The sequence below is a fragment of the Agelaius tricolor genome, unplaced genomic scaffold (assembly GCF_023055355.1).
Source record: "Agelaius tricolor isolate 1412-34295 unplaced genomic scaffold, bAgeTri1.0.p SCAF_3, whole genome shotgun sequence".
Taxonomy (NCBI): Eukaryota; Metazoa; Chordata; class Aves; order Passeriformes; family Icteridae; genus Agelaius; species Agelaius tricolor.
This window is the reverse complement of record NW_027269263.1, coordinates 45531888-45552160: the sequence shown is the minus strand read 5'-3', so window position 1 is coordinate 45552160 and position 20273 is coordinate 45531888. Positions and strand designations below refer to the sequence as shown.

At 38.9% G+C, this 20273-nt stretch overlaps 1 protein-coding gene across 1 annotated transcript in view; it reads right to left on the bottom strand.

The window, feature by feature from the left end:
• MET (MET proto-oncogene, receptor tyrosine kinase) overlaps positions 1-20273 on the bottom strand; it is a 70218-nt gene that overhangs the window by 11612 nt on the left and 38333 nt on the right. The window contains exons 10-14 of the mRNA XM_071423692.1: positions 12755-12973; positions 6857-7003; positions 4692-4848; positions 3760-3900; positions 1153-1383 (exon numbers count right to left, since the gene is read on the bottom strand). Coding sequence (XP_071279793.1) covers positions 1153-1383; positions 3760-3900; positions 4692-4848; positions 6857-7003; positions 12755-12973 — 895 coding nt within the window. The remainder of the gene's footprint in view (positions 1-1152; positions 1384-3759; positions 3901-4691; positions 4849-6856; positions 7004-12754; positions 12974-20273) is intronic.

Genomic DNA, 20273 nt, shown 5'->3' with positions numbered 1-20273 from the left:
TTTCTAGTTAGAAGGGAGAAAATTTAAAACAGTTAATTATCTCAGTGTCATTCCAGATATTTTTCAACATTTAAAAAATGGGAAATTACTTGGAGTTTTCCAAAACAAAAAAGAAAAGAAAAAGGCCCACCCTTGCTTAGGGGGATGATGAAGTGTAATACATAGAAGTGAAACACACTGACTGTTTGTTTGATTTGTGGCTCTTGTCCTGCAGAAGAGGCATTAAGAATATAATTTATAGCCAATTTTTTATCAGTATTCTGATACTCAACAAGAGGCCTCTCATGCATGATCTGTAGAAATACTGAAATACAGTTTGTACTTTGGTTACTAATAGGTCCTCAGTCACACAGAGTTTAAAAGTGTCCCAAACAGAAATACTGGCCTCGGCTATGAAAGGTAAAGGGAGCTTGCTTATGAAGATGTAGAGGAATAGGAGTGATGAGAGAAATTTAGAAAAATAGGAGACTTGCTAAATCAGGGACAAAACTAAGGGGAAGTGAATCAGGAGCTACATATTTCTGCAGCTGGCATGAGAGGAATGAGGTGATATGAAGAGCATTTGCTGGGAGGAAACAAGCAGCAAATTCCTCAGAGCTGGTGGAAACTTGAGGAGGGAAAAGGGGTGTGGGCATTTCACCTGGGCCATGGAGTCTTTTACTGTGTGCACTAATGACTGCAGGAGTTCTCCTGTGTCGTGTAGAAATCCTGACAGACAATAGGCTCCAAGGTTGAGGTCACTTGTGTTCCTTCCTCAGCATCCCCTGCCATTTAGGTGTGTGCCTTAGGTTTCACATAATATCCTTTGGCAGATTCACTCCCATACCACAGCCTCATGGCTCAGAAGCCCTGGCTGAGCTTTCTGTAGCCTGGAAAAGGGTGAGAGTGAGGCAGTTGGAGGGGGACCAGCAAGTCCATGAGTTTAAAAGAGCCTCATTAGTTGGCAGACTCCTTCCTTCTGATGGTGTCTTCTCAACTGATCAGATGCACTGACTTCAAAGGAGAGCCCCTTCATTCCCCCCTTGATTCAGTATATGGTACACAATGCTATAAGAGCTGAAAAGCTTGAAAAAAATCTCTGTATGGACCCCTTATTCAGAATGGGTGTGCAAAAAGAGGAGCAGTTTGCAATGTAAGAGTTGCAGTACCCACCTCTTCCTATGACTTCACTGAAGTGCACAATCAGACTGTCAGCACCAATAACCACGTGCTGCACTTCTTTGACCAAGTCAGGATTTAAGGCACTGATGTCTATGTGGACATTGGTCTGGAGAAGTGGACTGGCTAAATCTGAATCTCCACTAGACAGAATCGGGGAGAGGTCAGAGTGAGGATACTGGGCAGGTCTGCACGATCCATTCTGAGACATGCCTGGAAACTGATCTGGAAAATGAACAGAAACTGTTATAATCCTTTCAAACTTCTCCTTGAAAAATGAAGAGTTTTATTGCATTGGTAAGAAAGGTTTGATTTTATCAGCTTGGAAGTGGCTTGGCTTTACGGAAGTTTTGGTCACAAAGGGAAAATGAAAATATGCCTTGGTAATCTGCCAGCCTCCAGGAAAACCATGTCACTAGAAACTTATGCTTGTCTCAGCTCTACTTTTAAGAAAGTAAATGGCAAAACTTCCACTTTTCTGAGGGGATGCAACGAAGCCTTGTCACTTGCCAAAGAGAGGTTATAGCATTTCTAGCAATTGGGAGTAACAAGATTAAAACAGAAAAATTACAGCCATATGAGAGGAGGAGGTAGTGAACAATTGAAAACATGAAGCTTTTTATTATTGTCATGCTCTAATTTGGTAGGAAACTTTACACTTCACGAAGGTTTCCAAAGTGCTGGTTAGTAGCTGTATTTATCCAATGGTAAATATTCAACCAGGGAAATGCCTAGAGGTGATTCATTTCCTGTAACTGCTGAAGATATTACAGTTGGTGCTACTCATGAAAATAACATGAGCCATCTGATATAGCAGAAACTAAAATATTTCAGTAAATCCAGGAGTATCTATTTTGAGATTTTATCAACAGCATGTTGTTCAGGTATTTCAAATTGGTTTTGTTTAAAACCTTTTCCCTAGCATTTTGTGTGGCTGAATGAAAGAACTATGTTTAGTTTACATCAATTTGAGTCTGGAATGATTTCAGTGGAGTTGATGAGTTGAATTTAGTTCAGGGTCAAAAACAAAAAAAGGAGAGTAAATTGACTAACAGAAATTATCAGATATCTTATTACGAAAAGTAAAAAAATATTGTACAGATTTTCCTTATTTATTCCTGCATAAAACTTGTGGAATTTTTATAAAGTGCTTTTATCACTCTGGGAGCTGAGAAATACTCTGTTATTTTATCTAGGAGCAAAAATACCACTCTTACAAGTTACAAATGTGTTTATTTGTAACTAAAGGCAAATATCTATTTAATAAACACAGTAAAATAATCTAGCCATGGCCGCAAAATAATATTTACAGCTGCAAAATGTAAACCTGCATGTTTTCTAATGTTTCTTTTATTTCATTCTTTGATAATATTGACATCAACATTGCTACAGGAGCACTAGATGAACACACACCCTTCTTGGATGCACTCTCCACTGTGCTTTGCCAGTACACAGTGGCTGCATGACCACTGTGGATTTGCCTTTCACCAAGGATCTTTGCATAGTTTTGTCTCATGTACTACTTTCCCTTCTAACCAGTAGCATGGGCTTTTCTTTCCCTTTGGAAATTTTTCAATCAAGAAACTTCCTGTACAAGCTGGTGGCAGCAATTAAAGAATAATATGGGAAGCTGGGAGCAGGCCTGTGTCTCAGATAGATCTGTGATTGGGGCTTGCAAAGGTGGAACAAAGATTTGGAGTTATTTCTGTTGAGTTGTATACAGCAGCACCTGAAATAGTACAAGACTTTGTCTATACCAAGACTAACAATTATCTGTGATATCTCACACACCATAATGTGGTAACTCCTAATAGATAAAGGCTCTTTAATGGTAATCACAGAACATGGTCTCCACACATGTTAAAGGAGCTTAGCATGGTGTGATAAGTGTAGCAGAGTGCTCTTCTGAAAAATACCCACTTTAAGGTCACATTATACAGCACAAAAACATATTTGGTGTAGGATTATTCTTCCCTGAGACTGGCATAATGGCAGATGGCATATGGACCTCCATTCAATTTGTCACAGTCTTCATATCCTTTTAGCTTAACTTTTGAAGTTAACATTTCTGCATTGTACAATGTCCCATTTTACAGGAGGGGCATTAAGAGATGAAAGAATATCAGTTTACAAAACTCCATGTGCCATTTTGGGCCAACAGAACTGCTTTATCATAACTGTAGGAAGTCACTGGGACACACTTAACCTACAGCCACTTGATGTTATCATTAAAATCAACCTTTTCTGAGGGGATTTGTGCATGGTGTGATGGATCTTGTGACAACACAGAATCACTATATACACTAGCTCCTAATAACTTGTGGAGCATACTTATAGAGAGTTTTTACTAATTGTATTTTATTTATTCCTTCAACCTGAGTAAAAGTAAAAATCCTATGCACTTTGATCTTGGGAAGCACCTGAGAAGCTCAGTTAAAATAGCAAGCCTGTGAATACATGAGAGTCCCAAAAATGCAGACACAGACAAATCAGATGAGAAACTGAAATTAGGATACTGATCAAAATAGCTATCATCTGAAGACATATGAAAATCAAGATGTGTAAAATATCCTCCATACTGATTCCTAATTAGAGTCATACCTTCTAGAAAAGTTGATCTGTAGTCTACAGATTCACTTGAAACCATTTCTGTTGTTGGGCTTACACTCCTTGCACTCACCAGCCTGTCCAGGTGAGGAGTGTGCACTCTGCCATCATAACGAACTAGGTCACTTCCCAGATCTAGAGGGGGAGAAGAAAGCAATATTAGAAAACCCTCATGTTTTCAGTATGCCAATATTGATTTATCTACTTATTTAAATTTAGATTTTCTGCTCTGCTGGGAAGAGGGTTAGGTTCTTGCTGTGGCAGATGTGCAGGACTTGAACTTGATCTATTTTTACAGTGCAAGATTTTCTGGAAAAAAATCTTGCATTGAAGATTTAGCTATAACTCTTAGCTATAGTGCTTTGAAGACTCTAGGGCCAGCTTCATGGTCTGACTGTGATAGTGCATCAGGACAAGAATTGGTTATGCACTAGCTCCCCTCCTCCTCCCACCTCACATAGTGTGGCTGCTCCCACTGGAAGGAAACCCAGACATAGGGGCCAGAGAAGAACAGAAGTCTGACCAAGTTCCTGATTTGGGGTAAGAAAAGACCAGGAGACTGCAGCACTCTGTGTCTTGCACAACTCATGCACAGCCTGGATGAAGCTGAAGTACTTGTGATTCCATGCATCACATTTACTGATCCCCTCTTCCAAAGCTGATTAGGGAAAAGAAGTTACTAAGTTTTCCTAATAGCTCAGAGTTCCTCAGAAATCCTTCTGCTTAAGGCATAATGTGGCCCTTCACCCAGCTCAGGCTCTTGCCAAGCACTGAAATGCAACTAAACATTGGGACTTGATTGTGAAACCTCTGCTGACAGGTTACAACAGGGCAATGCACGGCAGTTAAACAAAGCACAAAATTATGTCAGTTTTTAAAATCTAAGATAATAATGGAATTATTTGATGGGATTGACTATTATAGACCTTTAATTTGTTTCTTCTTCCTTCTCCAGAAGAAAACCACCAAAAAGATAAAAATTAAGATTGATGTTGAAAGAATTCCAGCAATTAATCCCGTGAAATTCTGATCTTGCCGGATCAGCACTTTTCCAATAACTGTTGACAAAACTTCTTGCTTCCACTGAAATAACAAAGAAAAAATAGTGTAATGATTTCCAAAGACAAGTAAGAACTAGATTATTAGTACTAAAGTATGAGCTGATATGTCTCATATGTATTAAATCTTGATTTTGTGATACTGTACTGCAATAAGACACTGTGAGTGGAGAAATTGTTATATTGGTGTACATGAAAACAGAGCTACATGTTTATGACTCATTTCTCACCTTCAAGAGCTCTGGTAGTGACACAGCTCTGTATTTGATACACCACACACACAGCATGCACTCACATGCACTCTGGATAACAAGGTTCCACTGTTACCAGATGCTAATTCAAAATGTTAAATTCCTACTTTTACTCACATGCTGCACAGAATGGGCCTATGGCTATATGGGCTGACATGTACATTAAAAAAACCAGCCCAACTGTCTTTAATGTGTGTCCTTCTGGCACAAATATGCTGTAACATCAAACTCACTCTCTTGTTGACAGCATGCTTGCATTTTAGTTCCCAAGGTCACGTGAGCCTGTCCCTTGCCAGCTTCTAGCTTGCTGACAGTTTAAAGAAACAAAACTAAACAAAAAACCAACCCCAGAAACCATCAACCAAACAAGCACCAAGCAGCTAACAGGGAAAAACTGTTTTAGGTCACAGAGCACTAGCTCAGTCAGTTGGAATGCATTTGGCCATCTTTTCTCTTCCTCCTGTGGAATTCATCCCTCTGGGTACTGTAATGATGGATTTGCCCGTCAAAAGAGCAAATTTTCTTCTTTGCTGGGCAGACTACAATTTCTGAGTTTCCTTGCCAGTAAACAAGTAGAAACCTTGTTTAACCCCTTTATGTTTTGTTCTTTTCTGTGCATGAAACATGTCACACATATCTGTTTCTTAGAAGTTAAGAAAATATCACAGAGTAGAACTAATTGAATGCAATGTTAGTACTGGTCAGATATGTAAAAATACAACATATTAACTGAATGCAACCTGTGCATATGTATTATTATGTGAAACTAGGCACTTAGAAATCTAGGAGACCTACACCAAAAGGAGAGCTGCATCTGATTTTATAGTTTGCCTGATATATCCTGATATATCCAAGAAAATAAATACTTACTTTAAAAATAAATTGATATTAAAATAAATTACTAGTTACCATATTAATAAGTCAAATTAGTTATTACTATTTACTTAGATTGCAGTAGCACATTGGAATATCATTCAGAGCCCAGGATCCTGTGAGATGAATGTCATAAAGACATTGAAAAAATAGATGTCCCTGCTTCAAAGAACTTACTTAGACTTTGATCCTAACCACACTTACATGATCAGCAAAGTCTCCACTGTTCTCAGTGAATCAGAGTACAGTTTCATAGTTTAAAGGTAATTCCATTCCAATTTCATTTTTTTATATCTTTAAAAAAATACAAATGTATTGAAAGATTTATGTCTTATTCTATAAATCAGTATGTCTACAATTCAAATTTGCAGTAGCACACTGAATGACTCTAATGAGACCACCTTTAAAGCAATGACTCAATCATTTGTCCTAAGTGTCTTCTTATTATAAAAAGAATTGAAATGAAATTATAAAATGCAGAAAAAACAAAAAAATCAGGAAAGATTTGATCCTCTTGACTGCAGCAGAATGTTTTGTTGAAAAAAGGGCCTGTGAGTTCCAAACTAAAACTGCTCCACTATAGCTTCTCATTTTTCCCCACGTTTCCTCTTGTGTTTGGATTGATAACTATAATTTTATTTCTGTGCTTAGTTCAGGTCCTACTTTGTGCCTAAGGCTCCATAAAGTCTCTGTACAAACAGGTAATAACAACAATGACGATCATATTTATTTTAAAATAGCTGATATTATTTGAATTTCCATCCCAAACAAACAGGGATAGAGATATCTCTGTAAGCAAAGGCTTAGGCTTAAATTTTATTTAGGCTTAAAGTTTATTGGTTCAATAGTGACACTGTGAGTAATAATAAAAATGGCATTAATATTTCATGTGTGGTGCACTTGCCTCACCTCTATATTTAGCTCACTGTTGGATTTCAGGAGATCGCTGGGAACCGTACACAGAATTGATTCTGACTGCAGGAGAAGGTTTTCACAGCTTTTGTTTCCAACTTTTAGCACCTCACCTTTAACAGCTTCTGAATCAATATAATTTCCCTTAGAAAAAAAAAATCAATTTCATATTACATAACCATCTCATAAAAGTTAAGTAGTTACAAGCTTGGAAGATATTTTTAATGAAGAATAAATTGTGAAATAAAAGACTAATGAGAATTTACACTGTCCTGTCAATATGCATGTATAGGCTTATTTCATGTAAATGTGACTTTGACGGAGGGGCCAGTGTAGGATGGTAAACTTTGCAGATAAAATCTGCTGTCACTCATACAGACTTCTGAAATTTTAAATGTCTGAGGGATTAATCCTGTTGGTCCTGTTTAGATTTTTGCATAATTTGTTTAAGAAAGAACACATTATATAACGACGTTGTTTACACAAGACTGGCATTATATTATCCACAAGCTAAAGGCATCTCAAACATTTTGTTTTGCAAGTGGTTATGGTAGCAGAAATGAAGCTTTCAAAAAGAAGTAATTAATTAAAATAATACACAAGTCTGTAAAAATCATGTTCCACAGACCAAACAGGAAAAATTCTTGGTAAAGATGAGGCATGAAAAGTACACTTCTTACCCAGAAAACCTGCTCTCACATCCCAGACTTGGGTGAGAAATTATTGCTTCTGATATTGTGACAGTAGAATCCAAAGGCCAAGTTTAGGATCTTTTGTGCTCAGGAGTGCATCTCTATTTAAGAGCTGCCCTAGCCCACATTCAGCCCAGCTCAAGATGAAAGAAGAAACATATTAAGTGGGATTGAAGGAAAGAAGGGAGAAGGGAGGGACTAATACAGGCTATTTATACGTCTGGATCTGGGAGTTTTCCATGAGAAGAGAGGAAGGAATCACAGCTGACACCACTGTGAAGCCTGGTATATTGGAAAGAAAACAAGAATCCCATTCTGAGGGGCAAAAAATAATCTTACTTTGGCATATGTTTTAGATCTGCTTCAGAATGAGACTGAACCCTGGGAAAACTGTAATAAATGTATAGGAGAGCCAGCTTATTGTCCTATTTTGATGGCAAAGCCATATCCCAGGTAAATGCTTTTTAATTGCTAGCCATAAAAGTCCATTTTGCATTCTATCTTCTGTCTAGTCAAAGCCATTCTGTTTGGTGTTAAGTAATAAAATATTCCTGGGTTGGGGACCATATGAATGCTTATTGCTTATTCTTTTGGAGGCTTGTGGCAGATCATGAGCCATATCTTTCCTCTGAATGATGTACCTCAAAAGATTTGAATTTAATTATTCCATCGTCAGGATAAATATATCATCCTGGAGAGTGTGGTTGATTGGTCTCTTCTTCTACACCAAAGCCTAGAAGTTTTCTCCACCAAAACTGATGGAAAAATGGGGAAAAAAAATACTGATATTTCCTAAGGTGGTCTTTACCCACTTATAAAGATGGCAGCCTCTATTTACTACTATGAATATTATGTTATCATTAATATATTATAGTTTCAAATATATTCACCATGATATCTAAATATATTAAGAGTTTCAAAATGCTTTCAGCAGTGGTTTTGCTCTTGGAACAACAGAATTTGCCTACAATTTTAGGAAGAAGGAGGAAACTGGCTGCTGTGAGAACCGAGAAAAAATATTTCCTCTTTTCAAATGTGTCTTACCCCCTTCTTGGTGAGCAATCCCCTTGAATGCAAGTGGGAGAAGTTAATCCTCAAGCTGTACTGGGTAGCTGTTGCAATCCAACCTGATAGCACAGCCACCTCACAACTTTTAGAGAGATGGGAATAACTGAGGTAAAAGTCTAAAAGCAGCAGAAGAACAGTAAACTAACTAAGGCGTGGAAATTCTGAGACTGGTGTCAGAAGCATTTTTGAGGCTTCTCAGCAGAGTGAGCAGGTTGACTTGGGAACAATGAGGAATTACTGCAGCTGTAGAGGCGCCTCTTCAGCTTGCTAAAAAATACCACAGTTTCCATATTGCTGCCTTTTGGACCAGGTTTTGAGAGTCACGATTTCCTATGCCATGTGAAAGAAGATTGGCAATAGAGTGACCTAAAGAGGCAAGAAGATTTCCTTACGACTGTCTCATAAAGAAAGTGTTGCACTGGCTTAAGAATAGAGTAGGCAAATTAGTAAGTCTTGTCCTACTCTGAGTTTCAAGACAGAAGTGCCAGAGCACAGCCAAGATCTCAAATGTGCTGTATAGCATCCCAGTTGTTACACATTGAATTTCAACTGTGCTATGTATTTCTCAAGTGGAAGATTTATATTTGTAAATATACTTTCATTTCTGGTGGCCCATGCCTAGCCTCCTCTGGAACAATGCACAGAGTCCCTGCACCATCTTAGTGCACAATCACAACCCCAGAACAGACCAGGCCTCTGGGTTAACTGAAGAAAGATGCTTTTCTTATTTATTTGTTGCTCAGTTTTTTGGTGGATTCTTTTTTTTGGGGTTGGTTTTTTTGGTTTTCTTTGGTTTTTTTTTCCCTCAGCTAGGATGCTCTTGGCTGTCAGACGCCCAGCTTGCAGGTCTGGATCAGTGGCTTTTGGGGAAGGCAGCAAGTGGACTCTGTCCTTTTCAGCAGACTCAGGAGTGAAACACCAGAATTTCTCCTGCCCTGACAGCTTTCCTTGTTGGCAGGAGATCGGAGTCCTTCTGAAGTGGTGTCTTCATGGTGTTGAAGCAGAGAGTTGTCTGTCATGACCCCTCTGACTGGGGCATGGTGGGCACCAAGAGACTTGGAAGAGCCACATACTTGGCATAGGAAGACAGTGATGATGTGGGATGTTGAGAGGCTGGCACTGAAGACAAGGAGGACTGGCATTTGTGGCACACAGTGCCCTGACTGTGTTTTAAATAGAAAACCTAATGTTTTCTTGTGTATAACATTTTCTTACAAAAACATCTTGTGGTCATCAGGGGAAACCAAACAGAACATTTCAATCGGTACCCACTGTCATTTGATGAAAGCCAAATATGTCACACTAGATTAGTTAGATTGAAAAACTTGTGATAAAAGTTCCCTCCTCCCCTCTGAAACTAATTAAGAAAGAGATAAAAGAACTTTGGTTTGGTAGAACAGACTGTTCACTGAAGCAAGCTGCCATTTAATTTCATGCTGAGCTTGCTTAATTACTCCACAAAATATGATCATGAGGCATGTAAAGTTGTGTGTGTGTATTTTTGAATGTGGGTACGGGGCGAGGGGGAAGTGTTGCCAATATGGCTTGTAATGCTCTTTTGGCTCCTGACTATAATTTTTGAAAGTTGTCTCAAGAAGCACCCCACTATAACTAATTCTATTTACAGGAAGATGTTAAATTGGTGCCTGTTCATGCAGACCACCTTTCACTAATGCTGTTCTTCAGCTGGTTGTCAGGAAATAACCAGGACATTAGGCTTAGGGAGATATCTGCCTTGGGTGCCATCACTACATGTCAATACTACAAAATTGTGACTTTGGTCACTTGTCACTATGACAATCCTCAGTCAGCCTTTCTTATCTAAATGTTTTTTTCCCAGCAATAAACAGCACCAGAGACTTCTTCAGGGAGAATAAAAGAGTAAGCAAATTAGAGAGTTTAAAAACCAACTAATTTTTGACCCTCAGTGTCTCTGAAGATTATAGAGCAAGTCCTCATGGATGCACTTCCAGGCAGAGGAAGGACAAGAACACAACTGGGAACAGCCAGCACAGGTTTCCCAAGAGTGTATTTTGCCTGCCCAACCTTCTAGGAGTACAAGACTGGCTCTCTAGAAGAAAGCAGAGCATTGGACAAGCAGGCCTTGGTTTTAGCAAGTTTTGCAACACAACCTCTCCTAGCAAGGAAAAAAACTTAAGATGGTATGGACTGGATGGATGGTATATAAAATGAGTGAAAAACAGATTGGACAGAGATCAAATCTTTATACGATAGTGGAACCAATACTGCTTAAGATCTTTTGACAGCTTGGACAAAGGGAGAGGATGCACTGTCCTTGAGCTTTCAGATGATATCAAACTTAATAAAATGACTGATATGCTGGACCATAATGTGAAATTAGACAGCAGTATGCCACTTTAGTGATGAAGGCTCAGCACACATTTTAGCAGCAGAGCCAGTAGATTGAAGGTGATTGTTCTTCTCTGGTCAGCACTTGTGGAGCTGAATTGTGAGAATTGTGTCAAGTTTTGAACCCCACAGAAAAAGAGAGGTACTGACAAGCTGGATGAAGTACAGAAGGGGGTCGTTGAGCTAGGAGGGGAGCTCAAGCATAAGATACACCAGGCAAGACAAGTGCAGCTGAGTGTTTTAAAGCTGTAGAATCTCCATTCTTGGAGATTTTCAAAACTCATTTATACAAAGCCATAGGCAGCCTGACCTAATTTTTATTTCAGCCCTGTTTTGAGCAATGGGGTTAGATTATGAAGACCTCCAGAGGTTCCTTCCAATCTACATTATTCTGAAATTTTTTCCAAACTAGTCCTCTTTCCAACTGGTTGATATGCATGACTTGGAAAATACTGGAAAACACTGCTGTCATTGCACAGAGGCACTGAGCCATGCAGCAGCTATATATTCCCAGGTCTGTTGACCTGCACATCAGAACTCTTTCTGTTTCTCCATAACTGAGCAAGAGATTTGCTCTGCATTGAGGAAGAAGTGATTGCATGGCTAAGAGCTCAAAGTAGAAAAAAACAATGTAAAAAGTAAAAATCAGACCAATAATTTTTTGGTATTTGCCTAAAACACTTTGCAGAGATGGATTAATATGCAGAGTTTGACTGGAACTCTGCAGTTCCAGCATAGCTGACAGGAATTCTGAAATAATCCTTCTGATGTCTTGCAGCCCAGAAGTTGGCCCACTGGACCATGTTGGATTCAAAGACCTTAGGGCTTCAAGCTTTCTTCATTGTGATGAGGTAAAAGTTTTGGCTTACAGAGCTATGCAGGAGTGACACAAAGAAATAACCTAAGCATTAGGACTTATTATCTTCCATAAAACATTTTTATCAATTATATTTTATATAGATTATAGATATCTATGTAAATAACATATAAATACCAAAAATTTTTCATAAGCATTCAGTGTAAACTAGAAATACCCATATTTATAACTTTTCTATTTAATACTCAGAAAAAACTAGACTTCAAGAAATTGGACTCTCGCAAAATGGATTTAACTTTCTCCACAGCACTGTAGTAGAGAGAGACCTGTGCTCTTGAGGACCCCAAATTCCTAAGAGATGCTTCTCAGTGCTATGTAGGCTATTCTCAGTGCACTTTGAATAGGCATTCAGCATCAACTTTGCATTTTTCATGGATCCATAAATATTTAGGCTACAGCAGTGACTGATCCTCATGAGTGACTTTGTCAACAGGCCAGAGTTTCCCTCAGCTCCAGAGAACTGAAGAAGCCAGACCACATATTTTGTGAGGAAGGACACATAACCATGGGACAGTAAGAGCCAGGGCTTACACACAGACCACATATTTCATATTCTGGGCTCCTGGCCATGTTTAATCCTGAACTGGTGGTGCAGCCTATTGCACTCATAAGCTGATGCTGCGTGGTCCTCCCATGAGGAAAAGGAAAGCCCCTCTCCCACTTAACCTGATGACAACAACTACCCTGGTACACACACATATCTTTGTTTTCAGCTCTGAATCTTTTAAATGGTGACAAGTGGGCTGGGGTGAATGCAGTACTGAACACAGTGCTCTCTCTGCCCTCGCTTCCTTGGGGCTTCCTTTATTTCATCAAAATGTCTCTTCCACGCTGTGCTGCTGATGTGCACTTGTGAATAATTGAAAAACTTATTTCAGCATTTCTTACCTTAATTTCCAGAACATTTTGGTTGCCTCTTGAGATGAACACTGTCTTTTCAAAATGCTTAAATACAGGATTATTTACGTAATCAAAATCAAAGTACAGGGAGCTGACACCATCAAAAATAAAGAACACTTTGGTCACAAAGGGTGGTTGGAGATTGAAATCTTTCAGTGAAGGTGTTGTACAGCAGATTATCTCTGAGCTAGAGCGGTGGCTACATGCCTATAAGAAAAAAAAAAGAGGTAGTTGCAGTATCTACATGGAGAGGAAGTCACTGATTAATGCAACTTTCTTTAACAATACACATATATTGAAAAAATAAACACCAAGGGTCTTGTTCTCCTTTAACCAAAGCAAAATCCTGATCCGTGCTACACAGCATTTATGTAGAGCTGGGAGAAAAGTATAAAAACTTCACGTCAATGGTGTTTGCACTCTTGTTGAGGAAATGTTCAAGTAAACAAGCTTCCTGGCCTGATTGTTCACAGCACTTTTAAAGTAAATATTTTGCAGATAATTAATGGAAAATGATTTCCAAAGCCAAGGACCATCAGGAGGCTAGCCTGGTGTACCGAGCAGCTATAGTTCAGGTTACCCAGCCTGCCACAGTGACTGCAACATGGATTTCTCTTTCTTTTACACTACCAAAGCAATAGTAAGGGACCAGAGGACAAGGTAAAAGCCAACAATACTAACTGGGACAGTGGAAAACAGAAGTAAAGCACTGTTTACCCACAGTGCAGCTAAGTTGCTATGTTTCCAGAAAGGCACTGTGGACTCTGAGAAAGGGCTTTAGAGCCAAAGCCACTTTGAATTCTGGGCCACAAAAGCTCAGCAAAGTGTATCTTCTTTCTAAAAATATATATTTAAGGCCCCAGATGTGTGGCACTTGGTGCTGAGGTAGAGTCCTGCAAGTTCCTGCTGAGAGCATTGCCTGTGGGAGATGCTTTGCACTCTATCTGGGAACAGCAGGGATAAGATGTTTCACCTCACTGTGCTGCAGGAGCAGACTGACAGCAGGCACGAAGCCACACCTGCCCCTGACTCTGCCACTACTCCTCATGGCAGCCTGCAATGGGGGAAAGCTGCACCCCATGATCAGAAGTCCTTTGAGGGATGCTCTGTGCTATGGGGATGTGATCCAGTACAAAATGCAGGACTCGTCTGAACTGCCTTTGCAGTGGACAGGGACAACAGCTCATCTATAGTGGGTTCCATCTGATCCACCTTAGACAACCATCTAATCTTTAATTAGATTACTGGTGCTCTAGAAGGGTCAGCTTTGTCTGGACTGTGAAGGTTTCTACGGGAGTACTTTGCTTATAATGTCAGCAGCCCCTAGAGTGGGAGGCACGGTGCGTGCTGACTGCACCACACCAGCTGCAGAGGGGCTGTTTGTTATTGTACTGTGTACTCCCCTCCTGGCCTGCCCCTCCTGCTGCCTACCGACGATACGGCTGAAGGACTTCTGGCACAGACAGAGTTGCTTCAGCTCCACAGAAGCATTTCTTTTCCAGCTCTACAAACTTTCTGTAAATAGTCCCTTTTGCACTGTGCCCTGAGAGAAGAAAGAACTTTTTCTTTTTTTACAAAATATAAAGGAGCATATCTGACATATGTTCCAGAAAGAATGGGGCTAAGCTCCTTGTCATCATAAAGCTTACATTTGTTTTACAAGAGATTTCCTTGGGAGATCAACAATGCTCTTGAATACCTTTGTGCATCCAGAGAAGGCCAAAATACATATTTTTCTGTTTTGTTTTTCAAAATAAATTTGTTCTCATTATCAAATGCTGCCTGAAAGAGCTTTGAAATTAGTTTAAATTAATGCAAGGTAATTTTGCTGTTTCAAATCACTCAGGCTGTATCAGCTATATACCCACTTTAGCTGGAAAAGCGGGTTTAAATTAGCTGCAAACCAGCTGCAAATCAGGGGTTTTTGTTATCACCACAGCAATTCATGTTTCTGTGAATAATATTGTGAAATCTTGAATCCGCCAAGGGAAACATTTTCAACATTCTGAGCATTAGTTTTAGAGCTCCTACGTGCCTGTGAGCTGTGAGTTTGACACTCAGTTAAATAACTTGGTGGAGCTCTCTGTAATGCTAATGGCACTTGCACCTGTGTATCTAACATCCCATTTATATTCCTACCAGAAATTCAGAAATATTTTTGTAACCCCCATGTCAACAAGGTAAACTGTGGGACACAAGACAAGGCAAATTTTTGCTCCATTTGCTTATAGTATCAGATTGTTCTTTAGAATACCTTGTTTTACAACACTGACCCATATCTCAGGCTTTGTTCTATCACATAGATCTGGAAATGAATTTCAATTAGTATGGAAATAATAAGATGCATCATTAGTATAATGGATGATCAAGCCATACTTTTCCATGATGTATGAATATTTGTTATCTATCATATTGTGTCAATTCTTAAAAATAATTACTAAAATATATATAATTATGCACCCAAGTACGTCCCAAGTAATCATTATATTTATTTGATTAACGTAAATTCATTAGACTCTTTATCTACTGTAGAGTAGTGATGTCCATTAAATGAATAGCAGTGGTATTCATAACTTTGTTTGTGGCTATCTATTAGAATCAGATACTTTACTTTATCAGGCTGGTCTGTGAAGCAGAAGCTTTCAGAAAATGATAAAAATCTAATAATGCTCTTTGGAGGGGATGCAATGTGACTGATTGGTAAGGTCAAGAAAAATCTTATTTGCAATGCCCTTATTGGTACATGATTTGACATGACATTTTTACCTTGAAATTGGTTTTAGCAATTGAAGAATATGACGGTTTAGTTTTCAAGAAATATTGGATTGAGGATCTCCAAGAAAACCCCCCTAATTCAATCTATTGCCTTCTCAATTAAGATACTGCCTATCATCCAGCACCTTTAACTTTTATTTAATTAAACTTTAAAGTAGATTCACTTTAAAAGCTAAGCCTACATTTTTCTTGTGACAATAATCTACATCTGAAGACAAAGAGGAAGAAAAACTATAAAAATTATGGAGCATTTCACAAGCATAAGTAAATGCTATACCCCAAAGGGAATAATAATCCATTGCACAATGCATATGACTCATCACTTAAGGTATGTATTCTTGTTCCATTTGTAAAATATGACCCTTGAGGCAATTAATTCAAACCTGACCTACAGAACCTGAACTTCAGTGCCCAATTCAATTCTTTTTCATCTGATAGAACAACAGGAAAAGTATGAGGGAGGATCTCTGAGCTCCAGAGGTCTCCCAGCAGCTGACCCAGATTAGAGAGGGGCAGTTGGGTGTGTATTACAGGATCTGCAGCTGTCAGAAAGGAGAAAAGGGCCAATTTGTTCCTTCATAAAAAGTAAACTTTTGGAGTTCCAGTGAAGAATGAAAGATGAATGAAGTTAAAGACAGACCTGGAGACTCTCCAACCATCCTTGCCAAAGGATGATTTCTCAATAGAAAGAGAAGAAAATACAGATCCAACATGAAGAGAAGCCCATTCAGAAGACTTTTCTGTGTAGAGCATATCCTGAGGGTTTTTCAGCTAATTCATTGCCTTTTGCTGCCATTTTGGGTGGTACAATGAATGATCCTGATGGATTGATAGCCTTTTTATTTTAGTTTTCTTCTTGGATGAAGGCATGAGAGATGATGCTTCTAGTCTATCAGATCATGAGAGCAGAAGGTAGAGTAAAATGTCTCTTGCTCTTGGGTCTGAGAGCCAGCCCTTTGCACAACATGGTCAATACTAACTGGGAGTCCAAATTCCTCCCTGGGCTTGGGGTGGTCAATGTACCTTGTAGCACTGCATCCCTGGTACCCTGGTGATTTCACACAGTGGCTTTCCCCTGACATCCCCTGCTATACCTTTTTCTTGGCAGGAGATGTGTGTGAGCTACAGATTTGGCACAGAAAGAAAGATGAATTTTCCCCTTTGTGGGGGAAAACTTCACTGGGATTCTGTGGCAGCTTTGTGCCCCAGAGTCAAGAGAGATAGAGGATCCAAGCCTAGGAATCTTTGGATAGGGAATCATGAATATCTTCAGTAATCACACACTCACTGCCCACACTTAACAGGGAATTTGTTTTATCATGATTTAATACATCTAAGGTAGACACTCACTGCTGAATTCTAGGCATCTTGATGAATATGAGTACGGATTGCTTACAGACTTGTAAACATTGAATGAACTTTAGACTATTTTAAAATTGTCCTGTAAAACAACAGGAAATGGCATGTGGCAGGGAAAAATTTAAAAATGCTGAAGAACATTCAAAAGACTACTTACTGAAGAGATAATTAAAAGTCTGTGGAAAGAGAAGATGTTGCATAGCTACAGAATCAGTTGTTGAAGGTCATGTAATAAAAATGCTTCTTCTTAGTTTTGCAGCCTTGCATATCTTGGGACATTCATTCTTAGAAGAGATTAGGCAGAGGGAATACATATTGAAATTAGCTAATAGATGGCATATTAAAAATGCTATGAGAAAGGATCCCCAATTGACCACTTGTTCACTTTGGGGGAATCAAGGCAAACTACAGGCTTTCAAAGAAAAAAATATTACTCCCAAGTGCTTCAGAAGCAGAAGAGTCATCTAGCATGACTTACAGCACAGGTTCCTGATCAAACACTATTCCAAACTGTGTATTTGGGTATTGGGTATAAACTGTATTCCTTGGGTATTTGGGTATAAACTGTATTCCTTGGGTATTTTTACAGGCACAATGAAAGGAGGGAACAAGCTGCTTCCCTGCTTGTGTACCTCACACAGGAACTGGATATGTGAACAGAAGTGAGAAGGTTTCCGTATTCTTATGCATTCTCTAGAGCTTTTGGGAATTTATGCAACACTGCCTAAATTCCAATTTTTTTTTCCTAGTTGGAACAAATGATCAAAAGAACTCATGAAATAGAAATTAAAAAAAAAAAACACATTGCAATTATTGAAACATATGGTTCAATACATTTTTTTCATTCATTGAAATAAATTCAGAGAAGGCAAAATGTATTATTTTGACAGTATTAACATAAAATGTAATATAAATGCAACAAGTGTGAACACAGTACTGAACAATTTTAAGGAAATTTAAATAAATATGAAAAAAATACAGTAAAATAGAAACAAGGCATTTTTTGCTCTATAGAAGAAAAATTTTCAGAGATACTAAACTACAAACATGAAAGCTGAAAAGCTCAATTTAAATGTTTCTTCTACAGGGGCTGGCATACTGTGCCCAAAACTTTTCCATCTCAGTGAAACTGCTCTTCTTATAGGAAGTTCTTCCAGAAAAACTTTTGCATCAATTGTACCACTCACCTCTACCACTGGGATGGAAAGAGGCAGAGAAAAGCAAATGCCTCAGGGCATGTCTGCTGGCTCTGCTCCCTGAGACTTTGGGATGCAGAGCATCCCCAACAGCTCCTGCTGTTTACAGAAATGACCCTCCACCTACATTGTGACTCCATCAGGACTCTAGGCCACAAAAAACCTGAGGATAGAGAGCTGACAGAAAAAGGTGAGACCCATTTTAAATTGGGCACTGCCAGTTTTAGGGTCTGAGAGGTGGGTGAAAGAATGAGAAGAGCTCTAGGAAACAGCATTTATCAGGAGAATTTGGAGTGGTTTGGTTGTTTTGACTGGAAAAGAGAAAGGTTGAGTCATAATTTAGTGCAAATATATAAAATTAGCAGGAGGGACCTATAATCTGTTGCTTGTCTCCACAGAGGGTTAAACAAGAAGATAGGTAATTAGCCACAGGATTTGGGTTAATTATTAGAAAGAAGTCTTTCCAAACCACTGGGTAAGCAGGTAGAGCAGCTCTCTCTAAAGCTTGTTTAAGCAAGATTGTGAAATGTCTTTCACAAGGAGCTTTAATAACAGCCTAAACAAGTATCTGGTAGGCAGTGGTCTGGGCACATTTGCTCCTGGCACAGGGAAGTGGGCCATGCTTGGCTGCTGTGTCCCTCCCAGCTGTACTTTCCTTTGATGCTTTGGGATGTGTCTCAGTGCTGGCTTTGGTTTTCCCAAGAGCCAGAGTTTCTGAATGCTGACAAAAGCAGCTTCTTGGAGGAGGCTAGTGAGAGAAAACTGAAAAGAAAAAGGGCTTGAATAACAATTTAAAAAATGATTCATTTAGCTATCCTCTCCCAAATTAAGGAAGCAAAAAGACTCATTACCTCAGCTATAGCACTTCTTGAGCACTTCTTTGGTCTGCTCAGGAAAACAACCTGTCTTCTCCTTTATAAAAGGCATAGTTGGTCTGGATCTCTGCTGGAAATAGTTCCTCATTGTTGTTTATTTTAATAATGACTGGATGAACTTGGGTTTTTTTGGTATATCTCCCATGCAGAGAGCCCAGAACTTCTAGTGCAGGATGGGTAAGACTACAGCCATAGGCATCCTCCACCAGAAATTTCCTCAGTTACACAGTACAATCTTGTTACACCACTTATAAATCTTCCCTTTCTACCTGAGAATTAATACTCTTCCTTTAGAAATATGCTTGAGGTAGAGGATAGTGGCAGAACAAATGCCTGCCACTGAGGCAGAGAATGCAACTGAGTGCCAGAAGCCTTTAATTTCAATAGAGCAAAAATATATTGCTTGGGCAATGTCAAAGTATAAACCACTTTGGATTATAATCCATTTGAGGTTATATTCCACGTTTTGTGCAGGGAGAATGACCTTGTGTACACCTGCTCATACACTGGGGCAATCTCAATTCCTTAGAGATCAGCAGTGGCAGGAGATTTGTTTGTTGGCAAATGTCAAACACACTGCATGGTATGAAAAGAAAAAGAGTAAAGGAGATAATTCTGACTGACTAAGTCCAGGATTTTTTTCAACAACAACTTAAAGGCAGAATGAAAGCAAAACACTGCTCAAGGTTGCTCCCCAGTATTTGGGGGAAAGAGTAAATTCTATGGTGTTTATTGCCTGGAGTTGCCAGTCACTTTTGGACAGTGTATTTTCTTTAAAACTTCAGATCTTTCAAATCTGTTCAGATTCTAAGAAGTCCTAAATATTTGACAGGGTGTACAGTATCAGGGCCTGAAGAGAAACAATATTGCATATTCCCACAGGGGAATAGAAAAAGCAAACAAATGATCTTTACACAAAGCAAAATCTCAAGACTTGATTTCAGCAACAATATTTTCCTTCAAAATCCTTTGTGCTTAGAAATAATTATGCTCACATTACTCAAAATCTAATAAATTTTGAGTTTGGTAGATTTCACTAAAAGATTTTATTTTCTGACTGATGGGTAAAGTGACTTTTTGATAACACTTAACACTGTGTTACATTGGAAAGGAACTGATTTTTAGATTAAAATCTGAACCTATTAAATTACAAGCCACGACTACATGCTGCGGAAATTCAGGTCCTGACACTCATAATATTATACAAATTAGGATCATGAAGAATATGATGACCTTGAAGCTATGAAAGACTGCAAATTTGCAGACATACCATTTAAAATGCATTGAGCAAACCTAGGTCTA